Source organism: Zalophus californianus, chromosome 13 (assembly GCF_009762305.2).
Source record: "Zalophus californianus isolate mZalCal1 chromosome 13, mZalCal1.pri.v2, whole genome shotgun sequence".
NCBI classification, from domain to species: Eukaryota; Metazoa; Chordata; class Mammalia; order Carnivora; family Otariidae; genus Zalophus; species Zalophus californianus.
In genome coordinates this window covers 33,216,157-33,238,695 of record NC_045607.1, presented here as the reverse complement: position 1 = coordinate 33,238,695, position 22,539 = coordinate 33,216,157, and the positions used below count along the sequence as shown (strand labels likewise).

The 22,539-nt window shown below is 47.9% G+C and overlaps 1 protein-coding gene across 1 annotated transcript; it reads left to right on the top strand.

The window, feature by feature from the left end:
• Window positions 1-472: 472 nt before the first annotated feature.
• On the top strand, window positions 473-21,651 carry NANS (N-acetylneuraminate synthase). Its single transcript, XM_027614923.1, has 6 exons — window positions 473-751; window positions 4,239-4,454; window positions 16,324-16,423; window positions 17,230-17,384; window positions 19,847-20,113; window positions 21,421-21,651. The coding sequence occupies exons 1-6, from the start codon at window positions 620-622 to the stop codon at window positions 21,628-21,630; spliced, it is 1,080 nt and encodes a 359-aa protein (XP_027470724.1). The 5' UTR covers window positions 473-619; the 3' UTR covers window positions 21,631-21,651.
• The last annotated feature ends 888 nt before the right edge of the window (window positions 21,652-22,539 follow it).

The window sequence follows — 22,539 nt, the reverse complement described above, 5'->3', positions numbered from 1 at the left end:
CTTTTTGAACACGTTGTCTCTCGTGTAACAAGACTGGAGACCACTTATTGAAACCTTACTACAGGCTAAGTACCGTGATCAGGGTTTTCTATACATCATCTCATGAACCTATATAATTTTCCCATTTCGGGGAGAAGGAAAATAACGTTCAGTAAGACTAACGTATTCATGATCAAGAACCAGTTAGTGGGAGGACCTGTGCTCAAACCAGCTCTGTAATTCCAACTCCATAATCCATTTTTTCCATTACACCGTAGGGCGCGCTCTCCTCACGCCCAAGGCAGCCGTCTTCCCTCTCCCACTCCCCTTAGGAGAGTGTTGGCTCACGGGGGAAGCAGGAAGGCCGCGACCATCAACGGCCTCGCCTTCCCGGCCAGGAAACAAGCCCAGCTGAAAAGAACGGAGCTAGATTTCCTCGTCCCGCCGCACGGCCCGCCTCGCGGGAGGCCCCGCCCCCTGCCGCGATTGGCTGGCGGGAGCGAGCTGGGGTCCGCGGATTGGCTGCGCGGCCGCCGGCTAACGTGGCGGACCTGACGTGGCCAGCGCGGCGTGTAGTCCCTACTGGGTTGCGGACCGGACTCGAGGCAGGCGGTGGGGCGTCGGCACGCGAGCCGCCGCGATGCCGCTGGAGCTGGAGCTGTGTCCCGGGCGCTGGGTGGGCGGGCAGCACCCGTGCTTCATCATTGCCGAGATCGGCCAGAACCACCAGGGCGACCTAGAAGTGGCCAAGCGCATGATCCGCACGGCCAAGGTGAGGGCAGAGACCGCGAGGAAAAGGAGGCCGGCCAGAGCCGGGGGGCGGGGCCCGGGCCGGGGGGCGGGGCCGCGGGAAAGCCTGCGGTGGGGAACCGGGACCACCTTCCTCTGCTTCTCTCGGTAGCCGGCGTGCGGCCTGGCCTCCAGCTCGCCTGTACCATTTCTAAATCTTTGGACTCCTCCTCATCCCTCCCCACCTTCCTCACATGTCTGCATTACAGCAGGTGCCGCCTAACCCGAACTTTGCCCCCTTCTGGTGGCAGAATGATCTTCCTAAAACACAGGTTTGATCAGGTCGTACCGCCTCACGAACCTTCAGTGGTTCCCCTCTGTCCAAGGGTAGAGTCGAAACCCTTTAACATGACCTTCAGGACCTTAATGACCTGGTTCCTTTCTGCCTATCATGTTTCATTTCTGACATCTTTCAGCGACCTTGAATTACTCCAGCAAGTTCTGAAGTTCCTGGAAGTTGCTGGGGTCTCTCCTTGCCATTCCTTGTGTTTGGAAAATGAAACGGTTAAAATGCCGGGGCTCTGGGTTCAAATTCAGACGCCACCACTTAGCAAGCTGTGTGAACCTGGCCTGGTTACTTAACCACTGTGAGCCTCAGTTTCATCATTTCAAAATCGGATTGATGATAGTACTTACCTCAGAGTTGGACCAAATGGGATGACTTATGTAAAGCTCTTAGCACAGTACTTGGAGAGGACTCAATAAATGTTAGCTCTTAGCTATAGGAGGTTTATGACTATTCAGTGCTCCCTCTTGGCAAGTTTTATTTCTATTCAAACCTGTATTCATGTACAGGTCTGCTTGGATGCTTTTTCCAGTCCTTCCCCACAAGGCTGGGCCCCTATCACTGCTCCCATTGAATTGCATTGTCACTGTCCAAGTTTCTTGCTCTTTTCTGGCTCACTCCATCGTTTTTTTCCCCCCTTCCCTTCAGTGAAAGCTGTTCACCTAATGTCATCGATTGTGATTAGGTATTTACCTTGATCTTCTTTCAGGACTAACTCTGCTTTTAGGGAAGCCTACTGGATCATAAAAAATACTGCTAAAGAGTGACAGTTGTACTAAATGGGCTAAATGCTTTAAGTGCACCATCTCACTTCATTCCTACAACATAATGTGGTAGATGCTACTGGTTTCATTTTAAAGGCTCAGAGAAGTGACTTGCCGAAGGGCACACAGTAAATACTGGATTTCAGAGCTTTGCTCCTAACCAGGGAGTGCTAGCCTTTGCGTGTAACATTGTTTTCTAGAAGGGGGGAAATTCCTACTCTTAAGTTGGGAACAACCTGTTTGTGGAGGTGCGACCTCTGAATGCTGAGGTTGTAAAAGTACCCACAGATACTGAAGCCAGAGAAACAAAGCTTTTTTTCTTTCTTAATTTTGGAGGCTGGTTCTGGGGCGAGGGGAGGAGATTGAAGAGGTTGAGCCTGTGGTACAGTGGAAAGAACATTGTCCTGGTGTGAAGATACCACTTACTAGCTGAATAATCTTGGGCAGGTGACTTTTCCTCTTCAGGCTTCAGTTTCACTTATTTTACAATGTGTGTGTGTGTTTGTTTTTAAACTTAAAGCAGTGGAATCTTGTGAAATCCTTGTATTTTAGGATTTTTTTTAGTCTTTGTTGCCAAATAAAGTCACATTCCCATGTTTACTCAGAGTAGCTCATACAATGAAATGAATCTATTTGCAATATTAAAAGTTGAGTTCATTCAATTATTTTTATTTTCTTACAAAATATATTATTACAGTTATGTAATATATATCAACTATAAATGTATTACAATTAGAGATTTATTAATTGAATATACTTTTAACTTCCAAATTTTGCTGCAAAGGGAGCATCACGCCTTTGCCCATCCTGGAGTTTTGCTGCTTGTTTTTTTTGTTTGTTTTTTGTTTTTGCCAGGAGAGAGAAAAAAATACTTGAACAAAGAAACCATCAGCATTGTAGTAAAACGGGGACAGTGATTGTGTTTTCTGACCCTGGAGTTCACCATAGAATTAAACAGATAGAGAAATCACTCAGTTTGAGGAAAGAAGAGGAAGAACCTGACCTCTTGTCTTTAGTAGTTTCTGCTACTTCACTTTTATCTTCTTCCTGTAAATGAAAGGTTTGCCCAGAACAGACGGGCTCTTTCACTCCTTGAGCTAGAGCTGAGAAGCAAAGGGAGCAGGAAGCAGTGCCCTGTGAAGGCCTCCCCCTTGGTTTGCTGGAGGCCTTGCTGTAGCCAGCATCCGGGTGGCAGTCATGGGCCAGGAGACAGGTGCTCGGCAGCCTTAGCAAAGCGATCTGTCCAGCTCTGCCCGGGACTCACTGTGCAAAGGTGCTTAGGTTACTCTGGGCCTGGGGATCTTCCTCTAGACAATGAGAACGCTGTTGCCCAAGGTCACTTTCAGTTCTCATGTCTTTTTTTTGTTTTGTTTTTTAGAGATTTTATTTATTTGACAGAGACACAGCGAGAGAGGGAACACAAGCAGGGGGAGTGGGAGAGGGAGAAGCAGGTTTCCCTCTGAGCAGGGAGCCCGATATGGGGCTCGATCCCAGGACCCTGAGATCATGACCTGAGCCAAAGGCAGACGCTTAACGACTGAGCCACCCAGGCGCCCCCACTTCTCATGTTCTTTAAACTCCTGACCATGCCATCCTGTGGTCTTTCTGGGAGTGGGAGGAGCACTGTTAGCACAGATATTTCTGGAAGTGAGGTTTTTAGCAGCATGAATAACTCTGTCTACAGAAATGTCAGCGAGCCAGAGACTTTAGAGGGTTTTCCTCCATCTTTCTATTGAGTGGCTTTTAAAAGCAGTTTTGAGAGATTGGGGGTTGAGTGGCAATCGTATTATAGCTCTTACAGCTGGACAATCCAGCTTTTATGTTATAGCTTCTGTTTAGTAAAGCCTGGACCTTTCTAAGTGTTGTTTGTGTACTTTTTGCCCCAGAGCTTCTTGTTCAAATGAGATGCCATGCTGAAAAGCACAAGTACAGAACAACTAAAGCAGAGTTGTCTGTTTCCTGCCCCACGAGGGGCTCCTCAGAACGGTACAGGTCCTGGAGCGAGCCCAGAGCAGCTGTTGATGGAGATGGAGATGCTGAGTCCTGAGAGCGGGAGTGACTTATCCAGGAGTGAGAGTCAGATCCTGACTTCCCCTCAATTCTGGACCAGTGCTCATTTTGTTATCCTCTGCTGAGTTACCCAACTTAAAATCTTCTTTAAATGTTTAATTATTTTTAATATAAAACAAAGTGAAAAAAAGTGCCAATTTTTTTTTCTTTTTGCATTTTAAGGGGGAAAAAGAGGGGGAAGCCCCATCCCTAGCCTTCTCTTTGAGACTTTCTTGCTTCTCCTTTTCCTCTTTGCCTCTGTCAGTCAGCCTTATTTTTAAAGATACTAATGTCAGAGAGTTGTCCCAGCATTTCCCTTTCTCTGAGAATCCCCGACAGGTCATTGAAAGGAGCCCTGTTGTGTGTTGCAGGAGTGTGGGGCCGATTGTGCCAAGTTCCAGAAGAGTGAGCTGGAGTACAAGTTTAATCGGAAAGCTTTGGAGAGGCCCTATACCTCTAAGCATTCCTGGGGGAAGACGTACGGGGAGCACAAGCGCCACCTGGAGTTCAGCCATGCCCAGTACAGGGAGCTGCAGAGCTACGCCCAGGAGGTTGGCATCTTCTTCACTGCCTCCGGCATGGATGAGGTGAGTCGTCATGGGAGCTGCTCTCTTTTAAATGCACCATCTCACTCCATTCCCACAACACAATGTGGTAGATGCTATTGGTTTCATTTTAAAGGCTAGGGGACAGCAGGTGGCCTGGTGGCTTTTGGCCTAGAGTCAGCTCTAGCCATTGCTTACTTGAGACTTTTATTGTGCTTTCTAGACCTAGTGTTCCCAATCACTTTAACTGTATCAATGCCCAACTAAATAGAAGGCCAGGAGGAGCAGAGGCCCAGTGAGATTTTTGTGAGAGGAGTACCAGAAGTTTCCAGACAAGCTGTCTTTGGGAGTAGGGGGCAGCCACACTGGCATCCCTGAGTCCCTCAAGCTTGTGGGAGACCCCTATCGGACCAGTTTTCTCCCAGCGGAAAGTGGCCTGGACGAGGGATCAGGAAACCTCCCTTCTGATAGGGATCCGCCTCTTGCTGAGTGGCCTTGGTGGATTTGGGTGGGGGGTGTTGGTAGTCATCCTGAGCAGCTCACAGAATGTCATGCTAACGTCCTGGAAGGGTTCAGCCCTTCTGCTCTGTGACCTGCCTCTTTGAGATTCCTTCATGTACTCTTTTTCAAATGTAAAAATTTCAATTGTAAAAATAATAAATATCACTGAAAGTTTAGAAACAGGAAAAACTAACCCGTAATCCCTATATGGTGGTTCTTTTTTTTTTTTTTAAGATTTATTTATTTATTTGAGAGAGAGAATGAGATAGAGAGAACATGAGAGGGGGGAGGGTCAGAGGGAGAAGCAGACTCCCTGCTGAACAGGGAGCCCGTTGCGGGACTCGATCCCGGGACTCCAGGATCATGACCTGAGCCGAAGGCAGTCGCTGAACCAACTGAGCCACTCAGGCGCCCTGGTGGTTCTTTTTATAGATTTCCTCCTGAAGTCTTTTATGTGCATGTTTTATTGCCTGGTTGCTACATTTGTGAATATTTAGTTTTGTGCATTATTTTCCCATTTAACATTATGCCATAAGCTTTTACCCACATCTGGGTTTTTTTTTCCACCTTTACCGAGCTATAATAGACATATAAGTCCCCACAACTTTAGTTCCTTTTTTTTTAAACTTTTATTATTTTTTTAAAGACTTTTTTTTTTAAGATTTTATTTGTGAGAGAGAGAATGAGGGCGGAGGGTCAGAGGGAGAAGCAGACTCCCTGCTGAGCAGGGATTTCCCCCCCCTCCCCCCCCCCCCCCCCGATGCGGGACTCGATCCTGTGACTCCAGGATCATGACCTGAGCCAAAGGCAGTTGCTTAACCAACTAAGCCACCCAGGTGCCCCTTATCTTTTTATTTTTTTTTAAGATTTTATTTATTTATTAGAGAGCATGAGCACGGGGGAGAGGGAGAAGCAGACTCTCTGCTGAGTAGGGAGCCCGACATAGGACTCGATCCCAGGACCCCGGGATCATGACCTAAGCTGAAGGCAGACGCTTAACTGCTGAGCCACCCAGGTGCACCTATTATTATCTTTTGAGAGAGACCACCTGCATGCTTGCGCATGGGCTTGAGTGAGCAGGGGGGGGAGGAGCAGAGGGAGAGAAGAGAGAGAAGCAGGCTCCACGCTCAGCTCAGTGCAAAGCCCGATGTGGGGCTCGATCTCACGACCCTGAGATCACAACCTGAGCTGAAAGCAAGAGTCGATCGCCCAACTGACTGAGCCACCCAGACGCCCTATGCTTAAAGTTTTTAATAGCAATGTAATTCTTCTTTTTTTTAATATTATTTGAGAGAGAGAACGTGCATGGGTATGGGGGCAGAGGGAGAGAGAAACTTAAGCAGACTCTGTTGAGCTCAGAACCTGACGTGGGGCTCAATCTCACTCCCCGAGATCACGACCTGAGCCGAACCTAAGAGTCACATGCTTAACTGACTGTGCTACCCAGGCGCCCCAGCAATGAAATACTTCTTTTGAGGATTTATAATGTACCTAACCATTTCTCTACTTTTGGGCATGAATGTTTCCTTCAGTTTTTTGTGCTTATAAATAGTGCTGAGATGAACATCATTTTTCTGTGTTTTGTGTTGTTTCTTAGGATAGCTTTGCAGAAATAGATCATTAGATGAAACCTACGAGCATTTTTATGGCCCTTGAAACATTTGGAATGCTTTTGGGCATTCAGAATATTTGAAGCGATTCCAGTTCATTCTGTAGGCCTCCTTGACCGTTTGTGTCCCTGATCCAATCTCAAAATATGTAAGTTGAGTTGAAAAGAAACATAAGTCTAGTCTAGGCTGTTGGTAGTTTTAACAGGGGCAGGGAGGCAGAGAACCTAGGCATCTTTGGGAGACAACAAGTCCAGGCCTCAGTTCTGTAGGACAGATTCAGCCCTTAATTCACAGCTTTCATAAGCATGACAGTCATCAGATCCAGTTGTGCATTTGATGATCATACTTTCCTACTTTTGAATTATATGTTATTGCTTACAGAGCATCTTCACGTACAGTAAATATATTTTATCCCTCCTCTGCCCCACTCTGCAGATGAAGAAATGGAGGCTCAGAGGGGCCGGGAAGTTTGTACAAAGTCATATAGCTAGGAAATATGGGTCTCGAAGGTGCAGTGTGCTTTCTCCGGTCCTACAACTCTGCCTGGGCATCAGTCCAGGTGTGTGTGGCTTCGTGGAGCTCAGAGAGCCTTTGGGCTTCCCCTTTGCTCTTTACCACCTTGATGTTGGTGGCTGGAGAGCTTCTGGGCCCAAGAGCTGCTCTGGGGACTAGGAGACAGATTTTTTGAGGAAAGTGTTCCTGAAGAGGTTGCTGGGCTTTTTTCTGATCCTAGCTTAGAGAACACTTCCTCAGGGAATTCTTCTTGTTCCCCAGCTTGGTTCAGGCCCCTTCTGTTAAGTTCTCCTGGTGCTCGTTACTTGTGTAATTGTGTGTTAACTACCCCATCTCCCTCCCAGACTGCTAGCCCCACGGCATCCCCGGCATCCCCAGTGCCTGGCCTGCAGTCGGTGGTTGGGAGACATTTGTTGAAGGAATAAATGAAGCAGCCAAACAAAAGACAGGATTAGTGGTTTTTATCAGATTCTTAAAGGATCTGTAGTCAAAAAAGTTTAAGAGGAAAGAGTATGTGCTTTAGGATCTGAAAGATTTGGGTGTTGTTTTTGGTTCTACCATTAACTAACATTTCTTGAGTATTTATGATGTACCAAGTCCTATGCTAAGTGTTTTAAACATATCAACTCATTTACTCTTCTTAACCTCTTCAAAGAGCACAGTTATCCCCATTTCACAGGGAGGATGTCAGTAGTCACTAATCAGCTAACCCCTGCCCTCCTGACCACACTCTTCTTTCATCTCCCTGGGCCTGTTTCCTCTTAGGGAAAGGGCAAGGCATTGATTAAAATACCTAACTTGCAGGCTTGTCTTCTGGAGCAGGTGAGACCATCTATGTAAAGTACATGTCTCAAGATAGGACCCTGTCTGTGTGTTCACTGTGAACCCAGATCCTGGCACTTAGTACATCCTGATCTTAGTACATCCTGAGTCAGTGCCTCGGTGAAGGAAGATCACACCTAGAAAGTGACATTTGTTTTCATCATGTACTTGTTTCATGTACTGTGAGTTCACAGCATTTTGGTATTGCTCTTTGGCAATCCTCTAGAACTCAAGTGCTCAGAGACAGCCAAGCCCTTGTCCTCAGAGGGCAGGTTTGGGTTTGGGAAACTACTAATCCTTCTTGTGCCAAATAAATGTGAAGCTTTTGGCCTGATTGGCTTAGTAATGAGTCAGTAACGAGACAGGGCCCGCAAAGCTCTGGAGAGAATTTCCAAAGATTTATGCCAGTATTCTGGATCTCTAGTGTTGTCTTTGGAATAGGCATACAGCCTTTCCCAGAATAACAGATTTGAGAAGTACTCTCATTGGAGGACTAAGTCCTGACCTGTTGGTTAAAAATAATTAGTCTCAGGGCGCCTGGGTGGCTCAGTCAGTTAAGCATCTGACTCTTGATTTTGGCTCAGGTCATGATCTCAGGGTTGTGAGATAGAGCCCTGCATTGAGCTTCGCACTCAGTGGGGAGTCTGCTTGAGATTCTCTCCCTCTCCCTCTCCCCAGCTTGCGTGTGCATGCGCTGTCTCTCTTTGAGAGAGAGAAAGGGAGCACACGGTCTCTTTCTCTGAGAGAAAGAGAGCAGACTTTGAGCGAGAGAGAACACGAGTGGGGCAGAGGCAGAGGCAGAGGCAGGCTCCCCACTGAGCAGGGAGCCCGATGCGGGGCTCGGTCCCAGGGCCCTGGGATCATGACCTGAGCCAAAGGCAGACGCTTAACCGACTGAGCCACCCAGGCGCCCCAGTAAATAAATCCTCAAAAAATAAAATAAAAAAATAAAAATAATTAGCCTCAGTGGTGTAAGTACTCCCCCATCCTCCACCACATAGTTGCTTCCCCAGGACGGTTTTCCTAAAACCTGACCAAAGAAAGGGGAAGTGGAAGAAAGCTCACATGGGAATTCCACAGCAGTGACACCTGAAAGCAACAATAACAGAGGAGAGTAATGGGAAGAGTATGACAGTGGTTCTCAAAGTGTGGTCTGAGAACCCCTGAGGGGATGGAGATCTTTCAGAAGATCCACCAGCTCCAAACTGTTTTCATAGTGATACTCAAATGGGATTTGCCTTCTTCACTGTCATTCTGTCCCAAGTGTATAGTGGAGTTTTCCAGAGGCTGTGTGGTGTGTGTTGACATCATTCCCTTGGCAGTGGCTAAGGAAAGGTGTGCTGCGTGCTCTTTTATTTTAGTAACAACTCCTGTCATGGACCACACAATTCACCAATTACAGTTTACAATTCAGTTGTTTTTAGTACCTTCAGAGTTGTGGTGGCTGTCACCACAGTCGACTTCACATTTTTACCATGTACCCATTCATAGTCATTTTTCAGTCACCTCAGTTCCCCCCAGCCCGAGGCAGCCGCTCCTCTGCTTCCTGTCTGTGTACATTTGCCTTTTCTAGACATTGCATATAAACTGAGACAGTGTGTGGTCCTGTGTATCTGGCCTCTCACGTAGTGATGTGTTCGAGGTCCGTCCGTGTTGTGCACGCGCCTCGCCCCCCGTTACTCCCGAGTGCCAGTCACTAGTACGGATATACTACATCTTATTTACCCGTTTATCAGTTGACGGACATTTGGATTGTTTCCACTTTTTGGCTAGCAGGAATAATGCTTCCATGAACGTTCAGGTACAGGTTTTGTACCGACATGTTTTTAATCTTTTGGGGCTATATGGTAACTCTGTGTTTAACTTCTGAGCACTTGCCAGACCGTTTTCCATAGTGGCTACACCAGTTTATAATCCTCCCAGCAGTGTAGGAGCTTCCAGGTTTCTCCACATCCTCACCTTTGTTAAGATCCGACTTTCTGATTCTAGGTGTCCTAGCAAGTGTGAAATGGCATCTCATTGTGGTTTTGATTCATATTTCCCTGATGTCGAGCATCTTTGCATGTGCTTGTTGCTATTTGTATAGCTTCTTCGGAAGAATGTCAGATCCTTTGCCAATTTTTAATTGGGTTATTTGTTTTTATATATTCCAGATATGAGTCCCTAGTCAGATACATGATTTGCAGAAATGGTTCCCATTCTCTGGGTTGTCTTTTCACGTTTTGATGGTATTCTTGGAAGCACAAACATCTTTAGTTTTAATGACATCCAATTCATGTTTTTTCTTTTGTGCTTGTCCTAAAATTTCTCAGTTTTAGGGGCGCCTGAGTGGCACAGTCAGTTGTGTCCGACTTGGTTTTGGCTCAGGTCATGACCTCAGGGTTGTGAGATCGAGTCCTGCATCGGGCTCCTTGCTCAGCACAGAGTCTGCTTGAGATTCTCTCCCCCTCTCCCTCTGCCCTCCCATTCGTGCTTTCTCTCTCAAATAAATAAATAAAATCTTTAAAAAAAATTTCTCAGTTTTAAACCACAATGTGGTATTGCTCCAGAGCTATCACTCTGGCGAAAACAAAGAGTGACGATAACACCAAATGGTAGCAAGGATGCGGAGAAAATGGATCATTCATACACCGCTGGTGGGAATGTAGAAAGGTATAATCACTCTGCAGAATAATAGGGCACTCTCCTTTTTCTAAACACAACCTTATTTTAATACAGTTCACATGCAGTATCATATCACATTTCACTCAGGGTATACTGGTAGTTTCTTATAAACTGGACACACACACAAAAATTTTGCACCTATGGGCATGGATGTTAACTGAACTTACGGTAATCCTTTCACAGTATATATATCAAATCATGTTGTACACCCAAAACTAATACACTGTTAGGTGTCAGTTATAGCTCAATAAAAAATAACCATTTATTGCATACCTAAAAAAACAACACCACACACTAGACATGTGCTCAGCACGTAGCCCGCCAGGTATCATTTGGTAATTTATCTCAAAAGAAATGAAAACTTAAAATTCACACAAAACCCTGTACATGCAGGTCCATGACAACTTTATTTGTAATAGCCCCCAAACTAGAACAACCCAGAGAGTTCTCTAGCAGGTGAACGGTTCCAGCCATAAAAAGGAGTGAACTGCTGATACATGCTGCAGCTTGGAGGGCTCTCCAGGGTATTATATTGAGTGAAAAAGTCAGCCTCAGAAGGTTGTGTACTATACCGTTGAGTTTATATAGCAGTCTTGAAATGACAAAATTACAGAGTTGGAGAACAGATGAATGGTTGTCAGTGGTTAAGGACAGGAAGGGAGGCGAGTGGATGTGGCTATAAAGCCTTGGAGTGATGGCATAGTTTTGTATTGTGACTCTGGTAGTCGCCGGTCTGTGCATCTGGTCAGACTGCATGGAATTAGATGCACTCCCACACAAAGGAGTACATGTAGAAACGATGATACCTGAATCGGGTCATAGACTTTGTCAACGTCACTTTCCCAGTTGTGATTTCGTACTCTAGTTTTGCAAGGTGTCACCATAGGGGGGAGCTGGCTGAAGGGTACAGAGGATCTCTCTCTATTATTTTTTTTTAACGATATTTATTTATTTGAGAGCGAGTGAGAAACAGCATGAGAGGGGAGAGGGTCAGAGGGAGAAGCAGGCTCCCCGCTGAGCCGGGAGCCGGATGCAGGACTCGATCCCAGGACTCCGGGATCATGACCTGAGCCGAAGGCAGTCGCTCAACCAACTGAGCCACCCAGGCGCCCCTCTCTGTATTATTTCTTACAGCTTCATGTCAAACTATAATTATCTCAAAATAAAAACTTCAAAGTTAAAAAACCTACAAATCCCTTAGTTTTAATTTTAATTCCGTAAATATGGGTAGATAGAACCTATATAAACAAAAACCCTGTAGAGTCCATAGTCATTTTTAAGAGTGTGAACACCCAAACCTTGGGAGCCCCAAGCTGAATGGTGCACACCCAGGCTGTATGGTTTCACAGTTAAGCTCGAGGACTCTGGGGTCAGATTCTGAGTCCATGTGGAGGTCGTTCAACCTCTTTGTGCTTCTGTTTGTTCACCTGCAGAGCAGGGTTAGTACCTGAACCCATCTTGCAAGGTTGTGAGGATTATCCGTGATTACTGACATAAAGCATAGCACACAGCTGTTGCTGAGCGAACATTAGCTACAGTTAAGGAGGGCAACCTGGGCCGAGCGTCAGGACATCTGGCTTCTTGCCCTGACTCTGCTCTGAGTTGATCTCGGTGTGAGCTTGGTGAGTCCCTTCCCTCCCTGGGCCTCCGTTTCCTTTTGTGTAAGCTGCTGTCCAGAGGCTCTCTCCCAGCTCCGATGCAGAGCCAGGGAAGATACGACTAAGGCCACTTGCATCCGGAATGAGGGCTTTCCTTCTCAGCCCATGCTGCTAGGCACCTGAGCTCCTGGATGTGGACTCTGAAGGAGAGAGGGCACCTCCTTGCATCTGTGAGGCGTGCTTAGGAAAGGTCACTTGTTTAGGTCATTCACTCCCAGGTGGCTTTGGGGTAGAAGCAGGAGCAGCTGGGAGATGGAGGAGAGCCTGGGTGGTGGTGCTCGGGGTCTGCCTCTTGGCCTTACCCTTTGGTGCCTTTCCCTCTGCTCCCCAGGAAGCCCTGCTGTGTGGGGTGTGCCACATGCTCTGCGGCCACACTCTCTGAGTTCGGGTTCTGGTGCTGACCCTTTGTGGGTTCAGGCGCACCACGTAACCTTTTTGAACCCCAGGTGTCCCATCTGTAAAAACAGGATAATAAAGATGCCCAGCCCACTTGGCTATGGGGAGGGGTTGGGTGTGAGGGCCGTGCAAGATCTACATCCACCGGATGATAGCTATTCTGTTATTGAGAGCCCTTTGGAGTTGTTTTGCCTCACGCTGTCTGGACAGGGCGGCGTCTCTGTCCTAGGAATGCTGTTTGTTCCCAAGTATCCTCCTAGCTGACCCGGGCTTAGGCAGCGAGGGGAAAGGCGTTCTTAAGAGCCTTTACAAGAGTTAATTTGCTGGCCCGGTCCCTTTTCTGAACCAGCATGTCCTGTCTGCCCGGCGATTGGAAGTGGGTTGGCCCCTTGTTCTGTGTTTACCTGGCAGGTGGCTCTGAGTATTTACCCACCCTAACTTCCTTGTGGACGGTAGCCATTTATCGAGTGCTTCATTTTTCTCCACTGCGTGCGCTGTCCTACGGTGTTCTTCGTATGCTGAGGAAAGGTTACAGTGTGGTGGAATTTTATCAAGGCTGACAGAACTACCAGGGCACCTGGTCAAAGCTTGCAGAGAGGCACCTGCAGCGGGGCTGAAATGAGCAGAGTTCCTTTGGTCTAAATGGAGAGTTCTGTTGAGAAAGCAGATGGAGGCCATGACCATCGAGGTGGCCCCTGTGGAACGTGCTGCCCCCACACACAGGTGTCCTGCCCTAGCAGAGCTGCCCTTTGGGGTGCCCTCTTTCCTCCTCTCTTCTTTCCTTTGCCGCCCCCGCTAGCAGGGTGCCCTGTACCCAAGCCGTGGTGTGCTCCGGCTGGGCCACCCGGACTCTCCTGGCCTGTGCTTTCCCCTTCCTCCTTCCCTCACGCTGGGCAGCTCTCCAGCACCCTGTGTTCTCCCCTGCTCATAACTGCGGCCTTCTCTTTCCTTTTCCACAGGATCTCAAACACTGAGGGGAGGGGGAAGGGGCTTTAGAAAAATCCCAGCTCCTCTTCTTGCTGCTTTTACCCCTCAGATCAGTGGGCCGGGATACGGAAAGGGGGTTCTGTGGACACACATTGTTGATCCTCATTAGTTAATAATTACTACCAATTATTACTAATAAAGCCTCTCCCTCACCCGCTTCCCCCTAATAAACAAGGGTTCTGAGTTGAGTAAGTTTGGAAAACAGTGGGATGAAAAAAAAAAAAAAAGGCCAGACAAGTGTGTGTATTGGGACACTGGAGGAGGGAGCTCTGGCAGTGCAGCATTTCACCAGCCCGGGCTGCCGGTGGGACCCTGCCTGCGGGTGTAAGCCAGTGGATGCGCGGGGAGGGTCCTGTCGGCGCTTCCTGTCAGGCTGAAAGCCTCTGTGCTGGGGGAGGTGGGAGGGGGGAGAATTGTGAGGCTGCCCGGCTGCACGGTACCCCTACATGGAAGAGGGGTGGACAGCGGGGTGGGCAGGCCTAGGGGAGGCCAGGGAGTCCGTGGAGAACGGGGGGCCACTGGTGCTGACCCAGCCTGAGGGGCCCTGGGCACGGCAGTACAGCCTAGGATCCGCCCCATTACTGCAGTTGGCACCCTCTGCAGAGATTCATCCAAAGCGGCAGTGTTGGGAATGGCTGCTAGGTGGGGCTGGCTCTCCGGGGTGGACTGGGAACAGGCCCCTTTCCCTTAGGAGAGGAACTGGCCCCGTTTTCCTCACTTGAAAACTCTAGAATTCCATGCAGATTTTCCAGCCCTTGTAGGTGAACTTCTGCACAGTGTTTCTCCTGCATTTGGTCCCTCCTTGCTCTTGCTCGCCCTGTGCCTCTCCTGTTCATGCCCTTGGGGACTTTGCCATCACGAGCCCCTTCTCTCTGGAGTTGAACATTGTAAGGAAGAAAACTTAGCACAGGGTTTGCCCTCTGACAGTAGAAAACACTCTCCATCTGCCAGACAGAATGAGAAAAGTGGGAGAAGTCGACTTTGTTCGATAAACCCATTAGAAGGAATGTTTTCACTTCCATCTTAGGGCTGGCTTACAGTGTGAGAGACACATCAACAGGAGACGTGAGAGAGAACGGTACAGAGGGGACAAGAAAGGAGAGGGAGAAATCCCGCCCAGGGAAGACCACGAGAACTGCAGCGAAGGCAGCTTAGCAGGCCCGGGAGTAAGGGGCACTCGGGCCACGCTGGACGGTGTCTCTTGGACCCAGGGGCTTGTGAACTGTCTGTGAACTGTTCACTGGCTTGTTACCCACTGAGTGTGGCTCTCTGGCAGCTGTAGCCTTCATGATACTAGAGGATTTACATAGGAGGAAAGTGGGTCTCTGAGTGCAGCCAGTGACTGGAGTAGCTTATCCCCTGCGGGCAAGATGGAAGGAAGCTCAGGCAGCAGCGGGTTGATTTAGAGAGCCTGCTGGTGGAGTGACCTTCTCATACTGTTCCTCGCCACGCTGTGCCCTCTGGGTTTCCAGGCATGGTGACCTAGCTTCCTTACAAAATAGGATTCACAGCGCAGCAGTGGTGGTATTACCCAGGAACTTAAGAGAAACACAGACCTGCAGGCCCCACCCTCACCCAGCAGAGTCAGAATTTGCGTTGCATTTGAGCAAGCTCCCTGGGAGAGCACTGTACCGCATTAAAGTGGGAGAAGCAGTGATCCTGCCGATCAGGCCTTCCAAACCTACTTCTGAAACCCGGGCAGCATTTTCCAATAGATTGAACTTAAATATTTGGAAACATTCTGAGACCTTGATTCTTCCCACTTCTCATTTCCAACTCCAATTTTTAAAAAATAGTAATAAAAGGTAGTTTTGGGGGTTTTTGTAATTTGATAACAAGCTGAGAGTTTACTCTTAAAACCTGTAGCCCACTGGTTCTGTTACGTTTGTTGACCCCTGCCAATTTCCTGATCCTGAGTCTTAGTGAAACCCCGGTGGAGGTGAAGGATGGTGAGGGGCCCTCGACAGGTAACCATGAGCAGTGATGTCATGCCAAAAAAAAAAAAAAGTGAACAAGGGGCGCCTGGGTGGCTCAGTTGGTTAAGCGTCTGCCTTCGGCTCAGGTCATGATCCCGGGGTCCTGGGATGGAGTCCCGCATCGGGCTCCCTGCTCAGCGGGGAGTCTGCTTCTCCCTCTGCCCCTGCCCTCTCTCTCATGTGTGCCCATGCTCTCTCTCTAATAAATAAAATCTTAAAAAAGTGAACAAGGTTTGTTTTCCCTGTAGGCTGCGTGGTTTGGGGGCTGCGAGGGTTTGGGTTTGATGGGCCCTGCCAGCTGTGGATCACTGTGTCAGGGTTGGGCCATAAAGTGCTCCTTTTTTTCCACTTGTGGCCAAGGTTGCAATGGCCTCTTTTCCTGGCTGTTTGGTTTTGAGTAAAGGGTAAGGCCTTTGAGGAACATTCACTTTCTCACCACCTGGTTTTCTGAATCAAGATTAGGTCCTGACCCTTTTGTGATGGGGCCCTGGGCTCCTTGGGAAGGAAGGTCTGGCCTGGGGTCTGATTCTTTTGCGGACCTCGAAGCCAGGACAGGCCAGCATGCAGTGTTTGTTGGACAAATGGACGGGGGGCTATGAATGAAAGTTTGAATCTGAATGAAATGACTGATATAACACATCTTTCCCTGCTTTCAGGTTGTTGCGAGAGTCCTTCTGGCTGGGCAAGAGGAGGGGTTTTTCTGTTTGTTTGTGGCTCCTCGCCTGACTTAAGGACAATGATTTTGAACAGTGGTGAAAAAGAGCTCCCTCTTTGATTTTTATAGATGGCAGTTGAGTTTCTGCATGAGCTGAATGTTCCATTTTTCAAAGTTGGATCTGGAGACACTAATAATTTTCCTTATCTGGAGAAGACAGCCAAAAAAGGTAAGTGTTTAATTTTTGCCCTAAAATGAGGAAGTCCAAATCTTCCCATTTTTACTCCTTTAATAGAGCCCACTAAAGGAGTCTCTTGAAGACAGACATTAGAAACCTCTTTTCAGTTAGCATTACTTCTATTTTTCCATGTGCTGACTTGAAAGAAATGAAGGATAAGTCAGTTTTTATAAGAACCTTTTAAATTAAAGATTATTTTATTTTTATTTCTATGAAATCGAGGACATGGCAGTATATATAAAACTTCTTAGAGAAAATTTTGACTTTGAGAAATAGTCTGTACGTATAGTATAATATCTAACCTCTGCATATTACAATTTGTAAGTGGTTTTGTAACATGAATCATCTCATTTGACCCTCCTCACAACCCTGGGACTGAAGCAGGTTATACGATTATGGTGCTTTATACTTAGTTCATAGATGAGGCATGCAAGACCACATAGCTGGGAGGCGGCAGCCTCACATTTACTCATGCCCTTGAGTGCGGGGCCGTGCTGACCCTACCACTTGTGCAGCCTCTTCATCCAATGAGATGCTCATCTTTCTCCGGGGAGTGTGAAATTCCTCTGCCTCCTGAATTCAGCTCACTTCGCTAAACAATAATACTGCATTTCCTCAGAGTCGAGGGCAGGAGTCCACCAAGCTCCCCTCTTCCCCCACAGTGGCTGGCACAGTGTCTGAGAGATGCCTGTGGAGTTCATCTGAATGATGAGACCAGCAATTGGGTTATGATGCTTGAGGGAGAGTCAGAACCCCTAAAGAGAAAGTGATGATGGTGTTGGTGTTGGGTCACTCAGGCCGCCCAATGGTGATCTCCAGCGGGATGCAGTCGATGGACACCATGAAGCAAGTCTATCAGATTGTGAAGCCCCTCAACCCCAACTTCTGCTTCCTCCAGTGCACCAGTGCATACCCGCTCCCCCCCGAGGACGTCAACCTGCGCGTCATCACGGTGAGCAGGCCATTGTCTGATCTGGCCACAGCAAAATGGCGTTTCTTGAGCCATTTCCTGTGGGAAAGCTGGGGCCGTTCTTGTAGCCAAAATTCTAACCAATCTTGACATGCTTCATGTAATCTGAACATCCACTGACAATCAAATTAGAACCAGCTGTGCAGTTAAGGAATCACATTCTAAAGAGGGTGATTGTAAATTAATTTTTCTTAAAACCAATCTTACACTCTTCCTACTTTGAGATTTAAGGTGTGAGCTCTTATAATTGTCTGTATACATTTTCTGTACTATGTGTATTGGCCATTAGAGGTCCCTTTTCTGTGAATTGCTGGTTCATATCCTTTCTTAGTATGTTGTCTCCTGTATATGTGTGTGTGTGTGTGTGTGTGTGTGTGTGTGTGTGTGTGTGTGTGGTAAAATAGAAGATTTACCATTTTAACCATTTTTAGATGTACACTTCAGTGGCATTAAGAACATTTACACGGCTGTGCGACCGTCACCACCATTGGTCTCCAGAATGTTTCCATCCTCCCAAACTGACACTCTGTACCCATTAAACACTTGACTCCCCATTCCCCTCGCCCCGGCAGCCACCATTCTGCTTTCTGTCTCCATGAATCTGACCCCTCTAGAGGCCTCGTAGAAGTGGAATCCCACACTCTGTGTCCTTTGTGTCTGTCTTCTCCCACTTACACTGTGCAAGTCTCCCCCACATTGTAGCGCATGCCAGGATTTCGTTCCTTACTCCATTGTGTGTATGTACTGCATGTTGTTTGCCCGTCCCTCCGTCGATGGGCATTTGGGATGCTTCTACCTTCTGGCTACTGTGAATAAGGGTGGTAAGGTCACTGGTATACAAATAACTGTCAGGTTTTCTTCATACTGAATTGCAGGAGACCTTGAAACGTCTGGCTTTTCCTGCTCTCTGCTATTTGCTAGCTCTGTTATATTTTGCCTGTAGTTCTGAGCCTCCATGAGACTCAAAGTGGTTACCGTGACAGCCTTGAGGGAGCTTTCTCTCCCGCCAGATTTTGTCTGCTCCACCTCAGTCATTTCACAGATGGCAAAATGCAGTTCCACAGGGAAAAGGCCTTACTTGCCTGAGATCTCACAGCAGTTTGGTGGCAAAGCTGGGACTAGAATCCTTTGTCTCTTGTTGTCTCAGGCCACCTCCATCCCTTTCTTCTGGTAGCACCTGAAGCTTAACTTAATTAGAAATATGTATATGTAATTATCCTACAAAACCACTGTAGTTACAGTAGTGAAATTCTAAATACACACAGACACATAATCCTGGTATTGCAATTAACCAGTTTTCTTTTACATTTTGCTTTTGGTATTTTGACATTCTGGGGTTTTTTTCCCACGATAGTGTAAGCTTTTGTATATGTTGCTACACAGTCTTCATATTTAAGTTAAAAAAAATTAGTTTTTGAAAACTGACACTGCTACCTTTTTACTCAAACTGTGTCTCTCCCAGGTGGTAGCTTTTTCTCTATTTCTAGCTCATCTCTAAATCATGTCATTTTAAAAATTTAAACATTTCTTTTTTTAAAACTCAAATAGCTCTGAAATACAGAAAGTAAACATTCTCTGTAATCTCATCCCACAGAGATTACGATCATCAACAATTTGCCTTATGTGACTCCAGATATTTTCCTTGATTTTCTTTCTGTGGAGATGGTCCCCCTTTTTCTTCATTCTTACCCAGGGTGAGAATGTCCTGTCCTCTCCTGATACTGCAGCACAGTGAGGGTCGCCCGCCCACCCATATTCCAGCAGTTTGACCCTGCAGCCTGCATTCCTTTGTCCATTATGCGCCCTCCGGCCTGGTTTTCAGGGACTTTGCCAATCAGCTGTCCTAATCTTTTATGAAACCCCATCTGGGTCTTTCTGCTACACTTAAGCTTTCTGGTCCCCCTCAATGACAAGACTCTCTTGACGGATGTCTTTTCTTGCCTTCAGTGAATTATAGATCACAGATTAGTTAATTATTTAGCATTTCCACCAAAGTTATTATTTCGAGATTGGGCTGTATATATTATTGATGATGATATTTTGCGTACAGCATGCTTGCTTTCAGCAGCTCAGGCTAATTAAATGTGACAGATGCTTTTTGAATGAGTTTAGGCATTTGGTTATAGTTCTGTTGTTACTCCTGGTGGTTTGTGCCGTGTGAAGCACTCTTAGGGGTGCATTCTTGCTAACAGTAGCTGTTGTTTTTGGAGCATTCCAGTGTGCTGAGTGCTTTTCTTGCAATTGGAGCAGCCCTGGACAGGTACCAGTATTATGCCAGGAAGGAGAAGCTCAGAGAGCCTCAGCTTCTTGCCTGTAGTTGCACAAACAGTGAGAGGCCAAACTGGGACTCCATCTGAGGTCTGCCTGAGTCTGCATTGTGTGCATAAAGTGCCACAATATTTAGCCGTTTTTCTTTCTTTTTTTTTTTTCTTTCTATTTTAAAGGAATATCAGAAGCTCTTTCCTGACATCCCCATAGGGTATTCTGGGCACGAAACAGGCATAGCGATATCTGTGGCCGCGGTGGCTCTGGGCGCCAAGGTGCTGGAGCGTCACATAACTTTGGACAAGACCTGGAAGGGGAGTGACCACTCGGCTTCACTGGAACCTGCAGAGCTGGCCGAGCTGGTGCAGTCCGTGCGCCTTGTGGAAAGGGCCATGGGCTCCCCGAGCAAGCAGCTGCTGCCCTGTGAGATTGCCTGCAACGAGAAGGTGGGTTCTGCGCCACCCTGCCGGAGGCCACGCTGACCCTCGGAGTCTGGGCTTAGGTTAGCAGCGGGAGAAGCATGTCACTTAAGGGAGCGTCAGCAGTTTCTGCGGCCTCCTAGGACCCTGTTGCAGTTTCCCCCCTAGCCTCTGAAACCTTTGGCTCTAGTGCTCTAGACTCCAGGGGCTGTCAGGGGCCAGGGATAGTCTTGTGAGACACTTGGGTGGTGAAGTCCTACTCCCTTGGAGTAGGTAAGCCTTGAGAAACAGTTAGGCAGAGGGGTTCCGTGAGGCAGTGGGAGAAGGGCCTGTGATACGTCGAGGCATCCGGAAGCAGAGGAGGCCCCGGGTGGGCGGGGCAGTGGGTTGTCTCCAGGGTTGGTGGGGGACGACGCAAGCCTTCCCCCGGGAGCAGTGGGAGCTGTGCAGCATTGACCTTCAGACAGATGGGATGGTGAGGCCAAGGAACACTTCCTGCCTTGCTGACCATCTGGGCTTCTAGACCTGTCTTGGCCTCTGGTCACAGAGCCAGGCGCTCTGGGGCTGGTAGGAGTGCAGGCACTCCTGATCTGCTTTGGCTGTCTGGGTGGAGGCAGAGCCCAAACACCAGGCATGTGTGAGGAATGCTGTCACCTTTTATTCTAGTAGGACCTGATTGCTTCCCTCAAATTAAAGATGCCTACGTACCAGGAAATGGAAATCATAGTAAAAAGAAACAAACTGCCTTGTCGAGGAAAAGGGGAGGGAATTGCACCAGAAGAGCAGAAGGAGAGCTGAGCCCTTAATTTGGTTTTGAGCCTCCCGACTTCCTGGGCAAACAGTAACTACAGCAGGTTGATGCATCATCTGATAACATCCACTGGCAGACCTTTGGTCCTGGCACAAAATTTTAGAATTGATTCATTGGCCCTTACATGGAGGATGTTGAGTGAAACTGATTTGTTCAGCAGCATTTATGGACAAGACATAGAAAGGCTGGTCATGAGCTTCCGGTACTTTTTATTCCCCTCCCCTGCCTGTCGTGTCTGCCCCTTTGTAGATAGTCCCCTTTCCCGTCCTCTGAGTAGCAGCATACTCAGTCTTGTGAGTCCTTCCTGTGCCATTTATCCGGAGGCCCCTCCTCTGAGCCTCTCCGTTCACCCCACGTTGGCCAAGGCCCTGCTGTGTGTGAGATACTGTTCTAGGCACTGAGGGGAGAACAGAGTCCCTGCTCCCAGGGTACCTGTGAAGACTGGTCAGGGACCTTGGATATAAAACAATATGAACCAGCTAACTTCTATGAAGCTGGCACTGAGTCTTAATTTTATCCACAGCTGGGCAAGTCCGTGGTGGCCAAAGTGAAAATTCCAGAAGGCACTGTTTTAACATTGGACATGCTCACGGTAAAGGTGGGTGAGCCCAAAGGCTACCCTCCTGAAGACATCTTTAGTCTGGTGGGCAAGAAGGTCCTGGTCACTGTCGAAGAAGACGACACCATCATGGAAGAATCGGTAGAAAATCATGGCAAGAAAATCAAGTCTTAAAATAAAGTGCCATTCTCTGAATTGCCTTGCTAGTACTGTCGGGTGAGGTGGGATAGGAGTGGTGGTCTCTAGAAACCTGGCCTTCATCTGCTGCTCCTCCCGAGATACGCATTTTTGGGCCAGGCACTGGCAAGCCCATAGGAGGGATACAAAGAGCAAACACGTCAGTCTCTGCTTCGGGCTGGCTGGCCCAGAAGGGGTGTTCGGTTGCTGTGTGGGTACACAGAGGTGTGTGTGAGAGAGAGAGAGAGAGAGAGAGAGAGAGAGAGCTGGCTGCTTCGGGCTGGCTGGCCCAGAAGGGGTGTTCGGTTGCTGTGTGGGTACACAGAGGTGTGTGTGTGAGAGAGAGAGAGAGAGAGAGAGCTGGCTGTACAAGGGCCTCTTCTTTAAGCCTCCATTCATCCTGCCTGTAAAGCCAATCCACATGACCTGAAATGTCCCTTCCCTCCAGACCTCCTGTCTCTTCTCCACTGCCCTTTTTCCTTCCCTGCCCGGGGACTCTGTATCCCGGGAGCTGCACAGCAGTCACTGGGCATCAGAGAAGGGATCGGCCAGGCAGCCTGCAGGCTGAGAGACGCTGAAAGCCTGCACAGCTCTATGAGTGGAGAGAGAGAAAGGACATTCATTCCTCCTTTCCACAATATGGAGGTCCTGCTGTGTGCCAGGCCCTACTTTAGGTACTGGGAGACAGCAGTGAACAGCCCACGTTTCCTCTTCACGGAACTTCCACTCAGACGGGGACAGAGGAACAGCAAACCAGAAGCATAGTAAGTAAATCACAGTAAGTTGGAAGGTGGTGTGTGCAATGGGGGGAAATAGGGCTGTGTAAGGGACACGGGGAGTGAGGGCTCGGTATATTTGTAGCTGGTGGTGACCTTTAAATGTGGTGGTAATGCTGAAAACAGCCCT